This window comes from Danio aesculapii, chromosome 2, assembly GCF_903798145.1.
Source record: "Danio aesculapii chromosome 2, fDanAes4.1, whole genome shotgun sequence".
NCBI classification, from domain to species: Eukaryota; Metazoa; Chordata; class Actinopteri; order Cypriniformes; family Danionidae; genus Danio; species Danio aesculapii.
Window position 1 is genome coordinate 44,439,076 of NC_079436.1, and position 19,064 is coordinate 44,458,139.

Below are 19,064 nucleotides of genomic sequence, written 5' to 3' on the forward strand. Positions count from 1 at the left end.
CCACAGATGTGGATCCTCAAGCCCTAGGAGGTTATACAGTTAACTTCATGTCTTTTGTCAGTTTCATTGATGTCATTGATGAAGTTGAGATGACTAGAAAAATTCAGTTGATTCAACTAAAACATTTCAGGCAGTAATATTTGTTTTTAGCTAATGTGTATATACCGTGCTCAGCATAAATAAGTACACCCATCACAAATCTCTCTTTTAAATGAAACATTTCTATAGGCGGCTTTACTATAATATATTTGTGCGTATACATTAGATTATTCAGTACCAAAGACAAAACTGGAACAAATCTCATTCTAAATATTAGTACTCTTTAATTAATAATTTCAGGGAAAAAATATCAAATTAAATTTGAGTATACCTGAAAAATCAAGAGACACATAAAAAATATAACTTTTAGTTGAAATGTTGTATTCTCTTGTTTTTTTTGCATTAACTTGTGTGTGAGGATCAGATACACTGTAAAAAATGCTGGGTTTCACACAATCGATTTGTTGGGAACACATGCAGTAATTAAGTTAACTGATTAGTTTTTACAAATTTAAGTGGATTGAACATAAAACAGTTAAGTTGTCCTCTAAAAAACTTAAGAATTGTGTTGTTTCAGATTATTTTAATTAAGTAAACCTAATTTTTTAAGCCTAAATGAATTGTTTGTTTTAAAGTGGACAGTGCCAAAGCTACTTTAAGCCCCTTCCTCATCAGTTCATCTTATCCATTCATTCTCATCTCCTCTCCGTTCTCATCCTTTCTTCTTAGATCTGCTTCTCTATCCGTCTTACAGCTGCTTATTCCTGTTCACGCTGAGACCTGCAGCTCTCTCTCTCTATGTGTGTGTGTGTGTGTGTGTAGGTCACAGGGCTCATCTTTGAGGATGAATCCTGTTATACGTTAGGAGGATAAAAGCCTCTTGTGTGTTTGTGCAAGCTCAGTAATCTCAGATCGTGTTGATTCCATTGGGAACTTTACTCTCTCCCCTGAGACACAACTGAGACAGAGACACACACATATACACATGCACACACACTTCTAGGTGGTTATAAATGAATCATTGTGAATTTACTGATTGCTATTTATTATTAATAAATTGTTGATTGTTAACTGTACAGTTTAATCAGATTTATTATTATTTTATAACATTAATAGTATTATATTATTTTTACTGTAAACTTTTATAAATGCTTTGGCAATCTGTTTGTGGAATTTATCATGCCAATAAACCAATTTTCTTTACATTTTTCTTTTAGAGAAAAACATATATATTATCTTTCAGCTTTATTTACACGCATTCATTTAGTAAAAGCATTTATTACAATGTATTCAATGGAAATATTTTTATTGAGTATGTTTTTTATGTGATTGCTGCTATATTTAATTTATTGTAAAGTTTTTCAGTTTTTTGTGTATTATATCTTTTAAATGCAATGTTTTTATATTTCTGTAGTCTTTATGGAACTACTTTGGCATATTGTGTAAAAAGCAAAATGGTTTAGAACAGATTTAAAATCTCTGAATCTGCTTTGTCTCGTCATTGAATGTCAGTCAATTGTGATTTATTAAGACAACAAAAACTACCATTATTATTAACAAATAGTTTGTTGCAGATAATCCAGGTTTTAGGAACTATATAAAACTTCTAATTAGTTTAGAACAGGCATGGGCAAACTTGATCTTGGAGGGCCGATGTCCCTGCAAAGTTTTGCTTCCACTGTAATAATATTGGAGCAAAACTCTGCAGGGACATCTGCCCTTCAAGATCAAGTTTGCCCATGCCTGTTATAAACTAATTAGCAGTTTTATATAGTTCCTAAAACCTGGATTATCTGCAACAAACTATTTGTTAATAATAATGGTAGCTTTTGTTGTCTCAACAAATCACAACTAACTGAATTAAAATTCAGCTTAACAGAGGTGGCAATGACCACAAACTTGACCCTGTGTGTGTGCGTATGTGTGAATGAATGTGTTTCGTTCTCTGCTTTCTGTGGTCACTTTCTGAAATCTCTCTCCATGTGTGTGTGTGTCCAGATCTCTGCTCTTTCTCCTCCATTAATGCTGACGAATCTCAGTGTCTGCCAGCTCAGGGGACTTGTGGTTTCTAAAAGGCTTTCTGTATGTTTCATGCCTCTATCAGTCTTTGTCGAGGAAAATAATATATCCGTCCGAAACGAGAGACAAACGGCCAGAGACACTGAGAGGAAGAGCCAAAACAACTGCTGAAAGTGAAGCTCACGCGCACACACGCTAGGGCTGCACAATACTGGCAAAATATGCAGTATTTTGCTCAGTATGTTGTATTGAGCATTTCGACAACGACATTTCCTACAATATAACATTTGCCTAGAAAAAATTTGTTTTATTATTTATGTTTTTAAATAATTTATTTAATAATACAAAATTAAACCGATAAAATATGTTTTTCAGATCAAATAATTCTAATTCACACTCAAAAACCGTCAATGTGCAAATATAAACACTTTATAGGTCCCGTGAAGAGCTTTGAAACGAGAGGGTTGGACATTGAAAAACTGAAAAAAATAATGTCTGCAAAATAGTTGTACTAAAGTTTTAATTTGTTTGTTTAAATTCAGCCCAAATACATTATTTGTAACCCCTTACCTTGAAAAATATAGTAAATCCAATGAATCATCTTTGAATTTTTTTCAGTGTAGAGTAGCTCCTCCCCTTTAGAAAACAGCCAATAACGTTTTGTTTTTATCAGGTTCTGCCAGTGGGAGTGGTTGAGCTCAAGCTCATCAAATGAATAGCAAATGAGAAGCGTCTTGAAGAGGTGGGGCATGTCAGGTACTAGAGAGCATTTGATTAATCAATCACACTGAATGAGGTGACATGAAAAAAAATTGTTGATCCATTTAGGCAGAAGTGACAAACTGCAAACTCATGCATTCTCTTTTCAGCTTAGCCCCCTTATTACTTTGGGATCGCCACAGTGGAATGAACCGCCGACTTATCCAGCATATGTTTTATGCAGCGGATGCCCTTCCAGCTGCAACCTATCACTGGGAAACATCCATACACTTTGATTCACACTCATATAGAAGACAATATAGCTTTCCCAATTCACCTGTACTGCATGTCTTTGGACTTGTGGGGGAAACCGGAGCACCCGGAGGAAACCCACTCGAACGCAGGGAGAACATGCAAACTCCACACAGAAATGCCAACTGACCCAGCCGAGGCTCGAACCAGCGACCTTCTTGCTGTGAGGCAAATTTTGTTACTGTTTTGAAGGACACTAAGCGGTTTCCTTAAACATCTGAAAAACTTTATTTTAATATCACAAGACCTTTAAAACATTATGAAATAGTTAAACTTCACCAGATGTTCTGATTGGCTGTCATCATTTTACTTTCGTCTCGACTCTCGTTTATTTTCAGCCATAGATATATACACAAGATGTCGCCTATGCTATTGTTGTCTATTGAAAGGAACGTATCAACAAACCGCCATTTTGGTACAGTGTAGCACTCCTTTAAATTAATGTGGGACCAAGTATGTAACTAACAAAATCGTAAGAAACTAAATCTTACCAACGAAATGTTCTGTCTTTATGTTTTGTTTTCTTTGTTTGCTCGTTACTACACCCATACACAGTGCAAAAGTCCAGCATCTTCAGATTGGCTTTGGTCTTGACTAAGTGCAGTTGGATGACTTTTGTCCTGGGAGCCCTGTACAAATATGGCGGCGATATTGACGCATGCTCTATCTAATGTAAATATCTACGATTTTCAGCTCTGGATTCACCTTTGGGTCGCTCCAGCCAATAGCAGAACAGCTACTATTAGGGAGGTGGGCATAAATATAGTAAGCCCCCATCTGATTGGTCAATTTAGATAAACAACCAATGCATGAAATAAATGTAATTTCACACAGATGTCAGCGATACATATATTGCATATACTAATATTGTGAAGATAACAATAACTTTACGATATATTGTGCAGCCATTACACACATACCTTCATAAAAATGAGACGCGAGACCAGTGCTTTCACTGTTTTATAACTTCATCACCATTTTAATCGTGTAATCTTAATCTCATGTAAACAAATTCAGAGGAGACCTCCATCATTGGCCTTCTGCTCTTTATAAATAACATCCCGACCTCCTGATTCCAGACGTCCAGACATAAAGTTTCTGATTTGCAGATTTGCAGTTATAATTATATATGTTTAATGTAGTCATGTTCATTTTATATCTCATAAGTCTGACTTTAGCAATTCTGACTTTAGCAATTCTAAGTTTAAATCTTTAATGCGTTTTCGTTGTTGTTGCTGCATCTTTTCTTTTCTTGAAACAGGTTTCCATATCATATTGATGAGTATATATTGGTTGAAAATCTGCAATCTGACGAAGAGAAACAAAGGTCTAGAAGTCTAGAATCCAAATCTAGTGGTTGATTAATCTCATTAGTATCATATCAGAGTTCAAACATAATCAAACGTACAGTACCTGAAAATGACGATTAACTTCACATGAGCATGAGAAGAGAGGTTAATGACCCTTTTGATAAAGTCCATGAATCACAGCTGAACCTTCATCGGAAAATAAAGATATGACTTCTTTATCTGCTTTCCCAAAGGCATATGTAGCTGTTATCTCAAAATTACTTCCAGTCAAAACATTATAAGTAGTGATTTTGCTGGGAAAGTTTGTTTCTGCCACTGAATAAATACTTTATTTTTCACTTATTAAACGTTGTTGTTTTTTAATTGAATTGCAAGTAAAAGTCAGAATTCTGAGTTTATATTTTACTTTTTTTTCCAGAATTGCAAATTTAGTTTAGATTTGTTAGATGTAGACCATAATTCTGGGGGAAAGTCAGAAATGCAAGAGAAATAAACTCATCATTTATCTTTTCTCACAATTGTCAGTTTATTTAGCAATTCCAATATTTTTTCTCTAAATTCAGAGTTTAAATCGAGCAATTCTGACTTTTTTATTGACTAAATTCTGAATTTAAATCTAGAAATTCTGACATTTTTTAAGATGAATTTAAATATAGAAATTACAACTTTTTAATCTGAATTCTGAATTTAAATCTAGAAATTCTGAGATTTCCTAATCTGAATTCTAAATTTAAATCTAGAAATGATGAGGTTTTCTAATCAGAATTCTGAATTTAAATCTAGAAATTATGAGACTTTCTAATCAAAATTCTGATTTTAAATCTAGAAATTATGAGATTTTCTAATCTGAATTCTGAATTTAAATCTAGAAATTATGAGATTTTCTAATCTGAATTCTGAATTTAAATCTAGAAATTATGAGATTTTCTAATCAGAATTCTGAATTTAAATCTAGAAATTATGAGATTTTCTAATCTGAATTCTGAATTTAAATCTAGAAATTATGAGATTTTCTAATCAGATTTCTGAATTTAAATCTAGAAATTAGGAGATTTTCATTTACTCTGAATTTAAAACTACAAATTTTGACTTTTTATTCTGAATTTAAATCTAGAAATTGTGACTTTTTAATCTGAATTCTAAATTTGAATCTAGAAATCTGACATTTTTAATCTGCATTTAAATTCAGAAATTCTGACTTTTTAATCTGAATTCTGAATTTATATCTAGAAATCTGACATTTTAATCTCAATTTAAATCGAGAAATTCTGACTTTTATATCTCAATTCTGAATTTAAATCTATAAATTTTGATATGTTTTAATTTGAATTGAAATCTAGAAATTCTGACGTTTTATTTTGAAATTAAATATAAAAATTCTGACATTTTTTACATCTGAATTTAAATCTAGAAATCCTGACATGTTTTATTCTAAATTTAAATCTAGAAATTCGGACATTTTTTTATCGGAATTCTGAATTCAAATCTAGAAATTCAGACATTTTTTAATCCCAATTCTAAATTTAAATCTAGAAATCTGAAATGCTTTAATTTGAATTTAAATCTAGAAATTTTGACATTTTTTATTCTGAATTCAAATCTAGAAATTCAGACATTTTTTAATCCCAATTCTAAATTTAAATCTAGAAATCTGAAATGCTTTAATTTGAATTTAAATCTAGAAATTTTGACATTTTTTATTCTGAATTCAAATCTAGAAATTCAGACATTTTTTAATCCCAATTCTAAATTTAAATCTAGAAATCTGAAATGCTTTAATTTGAATTTAAATCTAGAAATTTTGACATTTTTTATTCTGAATTCAAATCTAGAAATTCAGACATTTTTTAATCCCAATTCTAAATTTAAATCTAGAAATCTGAAATGCTTTAATCTGAATTTAAATCTAGAAATTTTGACATTTTTTATTCTGAATTATGAATTTAAATCTAGAAAATCTGACATGTTTTATTCTGAATTCTGAATTGAAATCTAGAAATTCTGATATGTTTTATTTTGAATTTAAATCAAGAAATTCTGACATTTTCTAATCTGAATTCTAAATTTAAATCTAGAAATTCTGTAAATTTTATCTGGATTTAAATCTACAAATTTTGACTTTTTATTCTGAATTTAAATCCAGAAATTCTGATATTTTAAAGATCAATTTAAGATCAGATTTCTGACTTTAAATATACCCATTCGACTGCAAACTGCTACATTTTCCCCTTAGAATTCCAAGCTGATTTCTCTTAATTCTAACTTTTGGGGGAAAACAAAAACCTTTTCTTTTCAACTTATTTTTTATTCCTGTGGCAGGAACAGGCTTCCGTAGACTTCTCAGTAGTGATTTAGCAAATCAAATAAAAACATGAAAAAGGAATCACAGCGTATTAGAGCTACAGTGCAACTGTTCAGTCATTCGTGAAATAAACAATAAATATTTACAAACAAAATCCACATTTATAATAATAAAAAAATACTGTTCTTAACATTCACAACTAAGGATAAAGGAACAGGAAAAGGTGTGTTGGAGCACACTTTCACTTGTGGGAAAAAAAATCAATTACAGAAATGTTCTGCACATTTGTTAATCAGGCTCTGTCCAAATGATTCAGATTAGCAGTGTTTGTACAGAGAAACAGGCTATGTGTGTGTGAAAGCGTGTGTGGTTTTTCAACACCCTCTAGTGGAGATCAATCTGTACTTCCTCTCTCTTTATAAGGCTTTTTTTGGACACTAGAGAGGCAGCAAACATCGCTCAAGCTTTGAATGTGCAATGTCATTTGCGTATTGTAGTGTAGTGTAGTTAATTCAAGTTGTACAGAGTTTGATTACATGTTTTGTAATGAGTTAAAACCCAGGGGGGGCATTTGGAATCAGAACTGCATGAGTAACAATTCATCCATATTCACAGATGAAAAGACATTCAGAGAAAGCTTCCGAATAAAAATAACTTTAAAACACTAATCTTCTTTGCCATAATAGCTTTTTTTTTGTTTGTTTCTCAAGCGTGGATTTTACTCTGACCCTTGATTCCAGCCTTCACAATCAAGCTTTAAGTGTTGACCATGATTCTCTCTAGCTGTTTTGCTGTGGACTTTTTTTTCCCCCATGACCCCTCTGTGTTTTTTTTTCTGTCTCTATGTGAGGTTGTGGAGAGGCTGGCTGACCCTCATGCAGCTCCAGTAAAGTGCCCTGGCCAGAGTCAACACCACCAGCAACAACGCCGCAGCCCACGAGGCATAAATACCCCCGTACACCTGCGCCTGAGACCATGTTCCTGCCTGCAAACACACACAAAAACATCACGCATTTCAGTTTTGGTGACAACTGGTAACATTACACATTTGAGCAAATTACAGCTGCTGTTCAAATGTGTTGACTAATTTTAAGAAATCAATTAAAATACAATTTTAGAAGGCATGCATTAAAGGAACATTCCACTTTTTTCTTTTGGAAAAGGCGCATTTTACAACTCCACTAGAGTTACAAAGTTGAGTTTTTAATTCATTTTTAAATTCATTCAGGTGATTTTTGGGTTTAGTGTGAAAAGTTTTAGCTTAGCTTAGCATAGATCATTGAATCGGATTAGACCATTAGCATCTCGCTAAAAATGATATCAAAAAATGTTTTATTAAAGCTGGACTCTTCTGTAGTTACGCTGTGTGCTATTTGTAAATAGGCTCATTTTACAACTGCCCTAAAGTTAAAAGTTGAGTTTTAGCATTTTTAAATTCATTCAGATGATTTTTGGGTTTAGTGTGAAAAGTTTTAGCTTAGCATAGACCATTGAATTGGATTAGACCATTAGCATCTTGCTAAAAATTATTTCAAAAAATGTTTTATTAATTTTCCTATTTAAAGCTGGACTCTTCTGTAGTTACGCTGTGTGCTATTTGGAAATAGGCTCATTTTACAACTGCCCTAAAGTTAATAGTTGAGTTTTAGCATTTTTTAATCTATTCAGATGATATGTGGGTCTAGTGTGAATAGTTTTAGCTTAGCTTAGCTTACCATAGATCATAGAATGAGATTAGACCATTAGCATATCCCTAAAAAAAATTCAAAAAGAGTTTTGATAATTTTCCTATTTAAATCTTGACTCTTCTGTAGTTACGTCTATATGGAAATGGACTTATTTTACAACTCCCCTAGAGTCAAAAAGTTGAGTTTTGGCATTTTTGAATCAATTCAGATTATCTATGGGTCTATTGTGAACAGTTTTATCTTAGCTTAGCATAAATCATTTAATTGGATTAGACCATTAGCATCTCGTAAAAAATAAATAAATAAAAAAGAGTTTTGATAATTTACCTATTTAAATCTTGAATCTTCTGTAGTTACGTCTATTTAGAAATAGGCTCATTTTACAACTCCACTAAAGTCAAAAAGTTGAGATTTAGCATTTTTGAATTCACTCAGATGATCTATGGGTCTAGTGTGAATAGTTTTAGCTTAGCTTAGCATAGATCATTGAATCAGATTATACCATTAGCATCTCGCTCAAAAAAAAATCAAAAGGAGTTTTGTTAAATTTACGATTTAAATCTCGACACTTCTATAGTCACGTTGTGTGCTAAGACCAATGGAAAACTAAATATTTTCCAGGCTTATATTGCTAGGAACTATACTCTCATTCTGGTGTAATAATGACAAAGACACAGACAAAAAAAACTACACAAAAAAGGGATGATAAATACATATAAATACACGAGCTTCAAACTCACAATCAGACCAGCAGCTGAGATGCTAAATAGCAAACATAGCAGATAACACCACAGACTCCGCCTCCTTGGATATCTCTGGCCAATTGAAGATCTGGTGAGGAAAGATAAGAGGAACAGACCAATCAGAGGAAAAAGAGAGGTAATGAATGAAATATGAAACAAATGATAAGCAAAGTGTGTAATTTCTGCATTTCTGCAAGAACTAAGAATCTTTTACATTACATTGGCATTAATCCATTTAGCAGAGGTGTGTTTCCCAACCCTGTTCCTGAAGGCACACCAACAGTACACGTTTTGGATGTCTCCCTTATCTGACCCATTAATTTCAGGTTTTGGAGTCGCTTCAAATGTTCTGATGAGTTTATTCGGGTGTGTTTGATTAGGGAGAGGTTGAAAATGTGTACTGTTGGTGTGCCTTCAGCAACAGGGTTGGGAAACACTGCATTAAGTATACAGAAATTCAAAAAAAGTCTCCCATGTCTCATTGGTCAGTCGAGCAAGTTAGTCTTGCTCTAGTATGTAAGAAACAGAGCAATGTTTTGATACATTGACAGACATGATGAAATTGTTCAACTAATGACTGACTTAGTAGTCTCTACATAGTTAAGCAGAAATTCTGAACTTTACAGAAGATTTTATTAGTCACTTTCATCCGCCCAGACGCCACCTGACCGGACTGATATGTAAAAGCACCCAATCAGAGGTCATTTGACCAGCATCATGTTTTGGGTAGTGAAATAAAACAGCTATAACGCTACAATATGGTGTGTAAAACTCTTGGCTAGTTGGTTGTTTATTTTATTGCCATGTCAGCATTCAAATAATAATAAGTTACAAATAATGCAACGAGGCATTCAGAGATGCTCTTCTGCATACCTCGGTTGTAACGAGTGCTTATTTGAGTTACTGTTGCCTTTCTTTTAGTTCAAACCAGTCTGGCCATTCTCCTCTGACCTCTGGCATCAACAAGGCATTTGCTCCCACAGAACTGCCACTCACTGGATATTTTCTCTTTTTCGGACCATTCTCTGTAAACCCTAGAGATGGTTGTGCATGAAAATTCCAGTAGATCAGCAGTTTCTGAAATACTCAGAGCAGCCAGTCTGGCTCCAACAACCATGTCACTTAAATCACCTTTCTTTCCCATTCTGATGCTCGATTTGAACTGCAGCAGATCATCTTGACCATGTCTACATGCATTGAGTTGCTGCCATGTGATTGGCTGAATAGAAATCTGCGTTAACAAGCAGTTGGACAGGTGTACCTAATAAAGTGGCCGGTGAGCGTATATATTTTATATTTATAATATAAATAAACATTCTCTCAAATATATGTGTGTGTGTGTGCGTGTGTGTGTGTATATATATATATGTATACACACACACATACGAACACACCCATATACAGTACGCACACACATATAATACGTAAAAAAAGATGTATATATTGGATGCAATTAATTGCAATTAATCTTTGCAGCACTAATATTTTTAAATTGACATATGATACAGATTCCACAATCTTTCTGTGAAAAATCATATAGAAAAAATTTCCCTGAGTGAGTATACTTCATAAAAATGCAAACAAAGTAAAACTCTTGGACATATTTCCAAGAAGTTTATGCCATAAAAGCTCATTACAACCTCAGCATTTAGGTAATCATCATAAAGGATAATTGCATAAACGCTAATTTTTTTCTTCCATGAGGGTTTTCTACTGTCATGACAGATTTTTTTGGCCGACATCCAAGGCTGAGGCTACTACGTAATGAGCTTGAACAGGATGTTATATTTTTATGGGTTCATCAACAGAAAAATTACAGCCAGTAACAGGCAGGAACACATTTCTGAAGCTGAAGCGGTGTGCAAGCAGGACTGACAGAGAAAGAGATAAACATTACATGCTGACTTGTTTGTGATCTAATAAAAGAGTTTGATTTATTTGGTATGTGCGAAAGCTGCTGTAAATGTTGGTGGAGAAACACTTACACTTTTCTGCAATGGGGGCATCGAGCCAGTGTTCTGTCAGTAAACTCGGTCCACTGAAATGTGGAGAAAGTGGTTGAGCGGCTAATGTGAGACAGTAGCATAAATAAAACAAGAATAAATCGCCATTTGATATTCGACTTCCAGATGGCGCTGAACCTGAGCCGAGCGATTCCATCAGTGTGCATTGGATCATGATACACAGTGGCGGTCAGTATGATATAGTGTGTGTTTATGTACCAGGAAAGTGTTGCTGCAGTGTCCGCAGGAAACTCTGGCTCCGGCAGGTTGTGGATCTGGACTAGCTGGACCTGGATGGACTGGCCCCAAATTTATGATCCTCTTACTAAATCAGGAATACAAAGACAGACACACACACACACGTGACAAGATGATGTTTAGTAGTGTCAAACATTTTATTGGGTTTAAATTTAACTTTGTCTCCTTCTGTTCTCTCTCTTACCAATAAGGCCGAGGGCAGGCGATCCTTTGAGATGTGACCTTGCAGATGAGAAGACAGTTACAAGGGCAGCGCACATATTTCTTGCCTGCAGGAGCATTCTTTATAGGCTGGAGCGAATGAAGGTTAAAGAAAGTGTAAAAAAAAAAAAAAAAACAAAGAAAGAGAAAGACAAAATTAAAGATGGTCAATCAATTAATTCATTCATTCATTTTCCTTCGGCTTAGTCCCTTTATTTATCAGGGTTCACCACAGCGGAATGAACCGCCAAATTATCCAGCATATGTTTTACACAGTGTATGCTCTTCCAGCTGCAACCCAGTACTGAGAAACACCCAAACGGTCAACAAATACTACACTTTTAATTTTGGGGCTGTAATTAAATACATAATTATGCTAAATGATTTATTGCACATCCACTAATATTATTTGAAGAGCCCCTATTGTGGATTTTTGAAAATGACCTTCCATGCACAGCTTTAATTGAAGTAAAATATCCAGCAAAGGCTTAAATCTAAAAGTGCGCCGTGTTTAAAACTGGTGATTCATCTATAAAAGAGTCGACTCAGAGTGGTTCGAATGAAGTTGTACATTTAATTCAGTATACCAAAATATGACTATAAACCATATCATTTTATAAATGCATAGGATTTGCTTTAATTGGTTAATTTATTATACTACTGTTAAGAGTCAGCATATTTTTTTATGTTTTTAAAATAAGTCTTTTGTACTCTCTAAAAATGCATTTAATCCTGATATGGTGTTTCTGCACTAGCCTGCTGATCCTGACGGCGTGTGCGTGTAAATGGCTTTTCATCTTATTTTACACTTCAACAACTAAATGAATGCTTGAGTCTATTTAACAGATTATATTATAATTAGATTACAACATCGATGCTGTAAAAGGAACTGTATAAAATAGAAAAAAAGTCACATTAACCGTTCACCGAAAGTTTATCGGTACAGGAAAAAACACTAGCTGCGCATATACCCTGTTATTCATTCAAGCATATGTTAAGTGTACTGTACATGTGCTGTGTCCCAACTCACTGTGGCTTCATTGCAGACGCCGCACTTGACCACATGTTGATGGATTTTGCCCTCAACACTAATGAGTGACTGGCACACCCTACAGCTGATGACCGGGGCACTGCCACTCTCTGGAGATGTCAGGGGGGAATATGGTGGAGGATTCTCACTCAACAACACAGGCGGCTGAGTTGAGCTCGGAAACGGAGGAAAACCTAGAAAGGAAAAAAAAACTGTCATTCCCACATGATCAAAAACGTAAGGAGAGTTTGTAGAAAAATACAAATTTGCAGTCAGTTTACTCATCCTCAGGTCAAGATGTTGGTGACTTTTCTTTTCGTCAGAGGAAAATTTTAAAAAGATAAAATAAATAAATAAATAAATAAAACAAACAACAAAAATAAAGGGATAGTTCACACAAAAATTAAGATTTCTGCAGATTTCATCCAGTCCAATTTAAGACTTTTTAAGACACTTTTTAGACTATTAAGAATGACTTTTTAGACTTATAGTGTTACAGACTAAATTTATACTTCTGCTTTGAGTGATCGGTGTGACCCACTGCACCTGCCTTGCGCGTAGTCGTGCATTTTTACTTCTGTGTGCTGTTTGTGCTGCTCCACAATAACACTTCCAAAAGCTGGCAGTAGGTTTTTATGTTCCGCTGTGTCGAGTTTCTTCACTGGTGTTTTGTTTTTTCTGAATGCTACCTAAATGTACAAGAAGCTAAAACTTGCTCATACAGAGGCAGGAACCGGTGGATGTGTAGCAACTTCAATCATAGGGTAAACACAAAACAAATATTTCCATCTGGAGCTCCTTCACGGGACTCCATACTTGTAAAGACTCACTCCATCAGACTCGCGGCTTGCGCTACGCGTCGTTGCGACGTGGTTACATTTTTTGAGAGGTGAGCGTCAGCATCGGTGTCAGCCACAGCGAGGGTTCTGCGACCGTGTATAGGTTGCGCTAGAGGATACATGTGCGCTTGACGCAGAACTATAAATCAGCCTCAAGGGTTAGACATACAGGGTTAAAGACTAAGGATTTTTTCTAATGGCCTGGTATCATTGGATGGATGTTAGCCTGATTGAGTAGCTTTACTTGGATAAAGCAAAAATAAGACCCATTTAAAATTATTTAAGACCTACGACACAATATTTCTGTGAATTTAAAACTTTTTAAGACCTAAAATTTTGTTATTGAATATTAAGACATTTTAAGACCCAGTGAACACCCTGAAAAATAAGCATTCAGTCATCATTTACTTATCCTTTACTTTTTTTAAACCTTTATGAGTTTTTTTCTTCACTAAAGAAAATATTTTGGAAAATGATGGAAACCTGTAACCATTGACTATCGTAGTATTTGTTTTTTCTACTATGGAAGTCAATGGTTACCGGTTTTCAGCTTTCTTTAATATATCTTCTTTTGTGTTCACAAGAAGAAAGAAACTCATAAAGGTTTGGAACCGCAAGACAAAACCAAATTCCACTTTGACGAACAATAAAACACACGTGTCTGCAATGCCCAGAAGTTGCAGATATTGCAGACCCAATATGGCTTTTGCCCAGGCTTACACATACTTGTTGACCCCTGTCCCTTAAGGCACATGAATAAAGATGAATTACAGTAGATACAGAGCAGTATCATACTACGCAGACAGGTGATTGTCAAAAAATGGAAATCTTCCAGTAGATCTCCGATCTTCAAGAATGAATTGCAGCTTTTGAAAAACTTTCAGTTTAGATGGAAGGACTGAAATTTATTTTGATAAATGGGGAAAATATCTGAATTTCTGAGACCCACAATGCTAGCAAACATGTAACGAGACAAAATAATAATAATTAATGATATTATATTGGCAACCCCCCACCCTGATTTGTGGTTTTGGTTTGGTTTATTTGCTCAATTTATATGATGTTATTTAGTTATTGTGTTTATTTATTTTGTTTCATTCTGCTTTTATGTTAAAGGTGTGGTGTATAAGTTTGACACCCAATGGTTGAACTAGGTATTACATTCCTGACTCAAAACAAACAAGAGGGGTCTGGCCACAGACCTGGTGCAGTGTAATCTGAGCTGCATCCAATGCTTTTTAATGGGCTCACCTAACCCCACCACTAACCCTACCCCTCACAGTGACGTCACTCGCTCCATTTGAGTGCATTGTGTCTGACATTGCATCGCTGATTGATGCAATCTCAGCTTGCATCATAAAGGTTGCATCCAGATACTATTGAAACAAACAAACGCAGGTTGCCAGATTGACCAACAGGAGCGAGTCTGACGGTAAAGGCGTCAAATAAACTGTGTTCTAAATAAAAGCAACGACATATGATAGAAGGAATATTTCCATATTTAAAGGAGTTTTTGTCCTAACCAACACCTTGAATTGATATATTAGAAATGGCTTCTATTTCTTGCAGCTAAACAACAGGATAAACTGACAGTGCTGTTTACCTCAGGTACACCTCATGTGCTTTATTCAGTGTTAAATGCAAACAATGCGAGTTTAAATGCCATTTTACATGTATTCCCATATACTGAAAGCAGCAGCAGAAAGTTCACCTCAGATCTTTAAATAGAAATAAACCGTCTGAAATTGAACTTTACAACTCTGAAATAATGTAAACTAACACACAGTGATTTCAGCATCTACATTTAATAATGTTAAAGAGGTTTAATATGTATTAATTAGATTGTAAACCTTAAAATTTCATGAGTAAGTGCATATTCTGTACTTCTGAATGGCTGTATTTAGATTTCTGTCGTGTTTCGTCTGGTGCAAACAGCCAAATTGCTTAACACTGCAAATCTCATCACGTAGCATGTTGTTAGGACACAGGGTTACAATGTAACCTGCTCACCTAATGTTTATGCTTCTAATATTTATAATATTTGCTAATTAATAACCACCTCATATGGAACTGTGAATCCGTGTGTCATTTCGGGGCTGCTAACTGTCCACCTGAGGTCGCATTTCGGTCACAGATGTATACTTTGAGAGCCTTCATGACTGACTGACCGACTGAATGAATGAAATATGCGGTTTTCTACCAAGGCACCCCGGGGCGCTGAAATATAACTTGCATTGCGCTGGTTAAATGACAAAAACAAAGACAGCCGTTCTGGCATGAAAAATTTTTCAAAGCAGAATATCTGATTCCTGCATAGTTTTTCAGATAAACAAGAATGTTCAACATAGCATGCTTTTTAAATATCTGCAAACATATTATGGATGTTTTTATGCTTTAGAAAAGGCAGAAACTTACATGCAGCACCTTTAATGCACTGTATTTGATATTCATCTGCAAATAAGAAAGATCAATAAAAAGTTAAAATCATAAAAAATAAAACACACATGTCCTCCCTCTCACATATGCTTCTGACTGCCGTGAAGGCTCCCAGGATGTGAATTAATGTAATAATGTTGTAAATAATGGTCAGTTTCATGCAAAGAGCACTCATATTTCTTCAGAAGACCTTATTGTATTGAGAGGAATGACTGGTATTTTGTTGGGTCTGTATATGCTTTTTTGACTAAATACAGTTGCAATCAGAACTATTAAACCAAATGATGTTTAACAGAGCAAGGAAATTTACACAGGATGTCTGATAATATTTTTTCTTCTGGAGAAAGTTTTGTTTGTTTTATTTCGGCTAGAATAAAAGCAGTTTTTACATTTTTAAAAAACATTTTAAGGTCAAAATTATTAGCCCCTTTAAGCTATATATATTTTTCAATAGTCTACAGAACAAACTATCGTTATACAATAACTTGCCTAATTACCTTATCCTGCCTAGGTAACTTAATTAACCCAGTTAAGCCTTTAAATGTCTCTTTAAGCTGTATAGAAGTGTCTTGAAAAATATCTAGTCAAATATTATTTACTGTCATCATGACAAAGATCAAATAAATCAGTTATTAGAAATTAATTATTAAAACTATTATGTACAGAAACATGTGGAAAAAATATTCTCTCCGTTAAACAGAAATTGGAAGAAAAATAAACAGGAGGCTAATAATTCAGGGGGTTTAATAATTCTGATTGCAACTTTAAGTGCTGCTAACTGTTGACTTGTATTTTACACATCTCCAAGAACCACAATTTCAGCTAAAATTATTTTTAATGTTCAACTTAAGAAACAAAGTCATCTACATCTGTACATGTTGAATGGCCTGTGTAAATTAGTAAGTAGGTTAGTAAATTATTAACAGCACATTTTCAGTAAACCATCCCATTAACATTATGATGAAATTTACTATAATATTTTTCAAATGCATGTTATTGTAGACCAAACTTTGAATAATTAATATAGGCTATGCATGTTTACATAAAGGTTTAGTGACAACCAATACACTGATCCAGGTCCACAGAATTTCTTTTGTGTGTCATAATGTGGAAGAACATATCAGTCATATCTATCATCAGTTGAATAAAGAGTTGAAATACTAGCTCTTAATGTAGAGTCATTGAAACGAAAGTTTCGTTTACTCCACAAAGTTTAACCGAACACTGAAACTTGCACTTGCACTTTGGAAAGGGGAAATAGTTCTCGGTCACCCACGCCATTAGGATTAACAAGAAAATCAGATTTGGTCTCGAGATCAGCTGAAAGGAGCTTTATAAGGAGACTGCTGGAATGTGGCTGCATGGTCACTAGTACACAAATCCCTGTAATCATCACACTTTTCACAAAAGTCTCAGAAACAGTGAACCATATCTGTCTGCATTTAAAGTAGCACACTTTCAAACATTGTTATAACCTAAATCACTGTCTAGAATATACCACAGTAAAACCAATGTGTATGTCATAAAAAATGTTATTCTCATAACATTTCGCCAGCATCACCACAGCACCATCAGCAGCAGAAGCACGCCCTTTAGTAACTTTCTATTGACCCCGCCCACTCTGCTAAACGATTGGCTCTGGTCAGCTCAGCCAATATTTTCAGCCTTCCTGAATGGCCCAGAGACGTGCCAATCATGAGTGTTTAGGTGTAGCTGGAGTTACAGGATACGGCAGATTACTGTAAATGTGTAATGCAGAGACGCTGACTGCCCGGTAAAAATGGATAAACGGGGATAATGCAAATCCTTGCTCAGCCTTCTACAGGCATATGACTAGTTTGAGAAAATACTAGACTTTTTTATATTTAACCTACCTCGGGAAGGCCAATAACAGAACCGTAAACAGACCTGGACAATTGCATGATGCTCATTCATTAGCAGCTAACGTTAATCAGCTTTTACGATGAATGACAGAAGTAAGCAAGGGTCAGTTAAACATTAATTTGTGAGACAAAACAATATCATCCTTTAAACGCAGGTGTAGTACAACTGCATTGTACTATGCTGAACAGCATGTATCAGTCATTGACCGCGCGCGCGCGCACGTAAAATCTTTTATCTGCCAGAAAAACATGATCCCTTCAGTTTCTGTCTCCATCATCAACAGCGTGCAAAACAGAGCAAGAAAACCCCACAAAACACGCAACCGAATCCGTAGTAAATGTATAAGCATGCGCGTGTCTATGTGTGTGTGTATATGCGCGGGCCCGTGACAGCGCAGAAACGCGCCGCGCTCGCTACTCACTCTGCGGTTTGTTCGGAGCGCCGAGGGAAACCGCTCCCGGAGACACCCCTCCGTTACCGCTGCCCAGAGCTCCATCACCAAGATCCGAGAGCAACGGAGACCGCTCGCCGTCCGCCATAACGAGAGCGAGGCGTAAAGAGGGGGGAGCGGCGAGAGCTTGTATTGTTGTGCTACCGGAGAATGTGTGTGTGTGTGTGTGTGTGTGTGTGTATGGAGCCCGCCTGCGTCACACTGGTACGTCCGCTGCTGTGGCAACGCGTGTGCGCATCCGTGCGCTCGGGGGGTGTATTGCATGAAGCCCCTGAGCAATTACGCACGAAAAGCTGTGCTTTCTGTCACTACAATGCAACCATTTCAAAGAGTACTAAATAATATGGAGCCAAATCAGTCTCAAAATAATACATTTACAAAATAAAAGTCAGCACTATTCACATTTACAAAATCCAATTAGTCAATTTGTGAATTCTGAAGTAAAAATCAAAAAAAAAATTTGTCATATGAATAGAATTTTCATATTTTTTTAAATCCAGTGGCAGATCTGTGAATTTTTAATTTAGAAACCATTTAGAAACAGGTGATTAATAATTATATGAACGTATGATCCCATACAGCCATCCCACCACTTTTAAAATGACTGGTACGCCCCTGTCAATTTATCTATATATATATATATATATATATATATATATAAATACACTATATATATATATAAATACACTATATATATATAAATACACTATATATATATAAATACACTATATATATATATATATATATATATATATATATATATATATATATATATATATATATATATATATATATATATATACATATGTATATTATAGTTACTATAAATAAAAGTATTCTTATTATTATA

At 34.8% G+C, this 19,064-nt stretch overlaps 1 protein-coding gene across 1 annotated transcript; it reads right to left on the reverse strand.

Annotated features, from left to right (window-relative positions):
• Positions 1-6,435: 6,435 nt before the first annotated feature.
• Positions 6,436-18,386, reverse strand: pip4p1a (phosphatidylinositol-4,5-bisphosphate 4-phosphatase 1a). The gene is made up of 7 exons (XM_056480486.1): positions 18,185-18,386; positions 12,605-12,798; positions 11,558-11,664; positions 11,335-11,440; positions 11,098-11,150; positions 9,110-9,200; positions 6,436-7,666 (listed from the first exon to the last, which is right to left on the reverse strand). The coding sequence occupies exons 1-7, from the start codon at positions 18,300-18,302 to the stop codon at positions 7,523-7,525; spliced, it is 813 nt and encodes a 270-aa protein (XP_056336461.1). The 5' UTR covers positions 18,303-18,386; the 3' UTR covers positions 6,436-7,522.
• Positions 18,387-19,064: the final 678 nt, after the last annotated feature.

What these genes read in the sequence shown, in the direction of transcription:
- pip4p1a (XM_056480486.1), bottom strand. Translation starts at nt 18,302, where the DNA reads ATGGCGGACGGCGAGCGGTCTCCGTTGCTCTCGGATCTTGGTGATGGA. An exon ending in CGCTCCGAACAAACCGCAGA is followed by an intron (nt 12,799 to 18,184) that starts GTGAGTAGCGAG and finishes TTTCCTTTCTAG; the next exon opens with GTTTTCCTCCGTTTCCGAGC. An exon ending in GCGTCTGCAATGAAGCCACA is followed by an intron (nt 11,665 to 12,604) that starts GTGAGTTGGGAC and finishes CATTCGCTCCAG; the next exon opens with CCTATAAAGAATGCTCCTGC.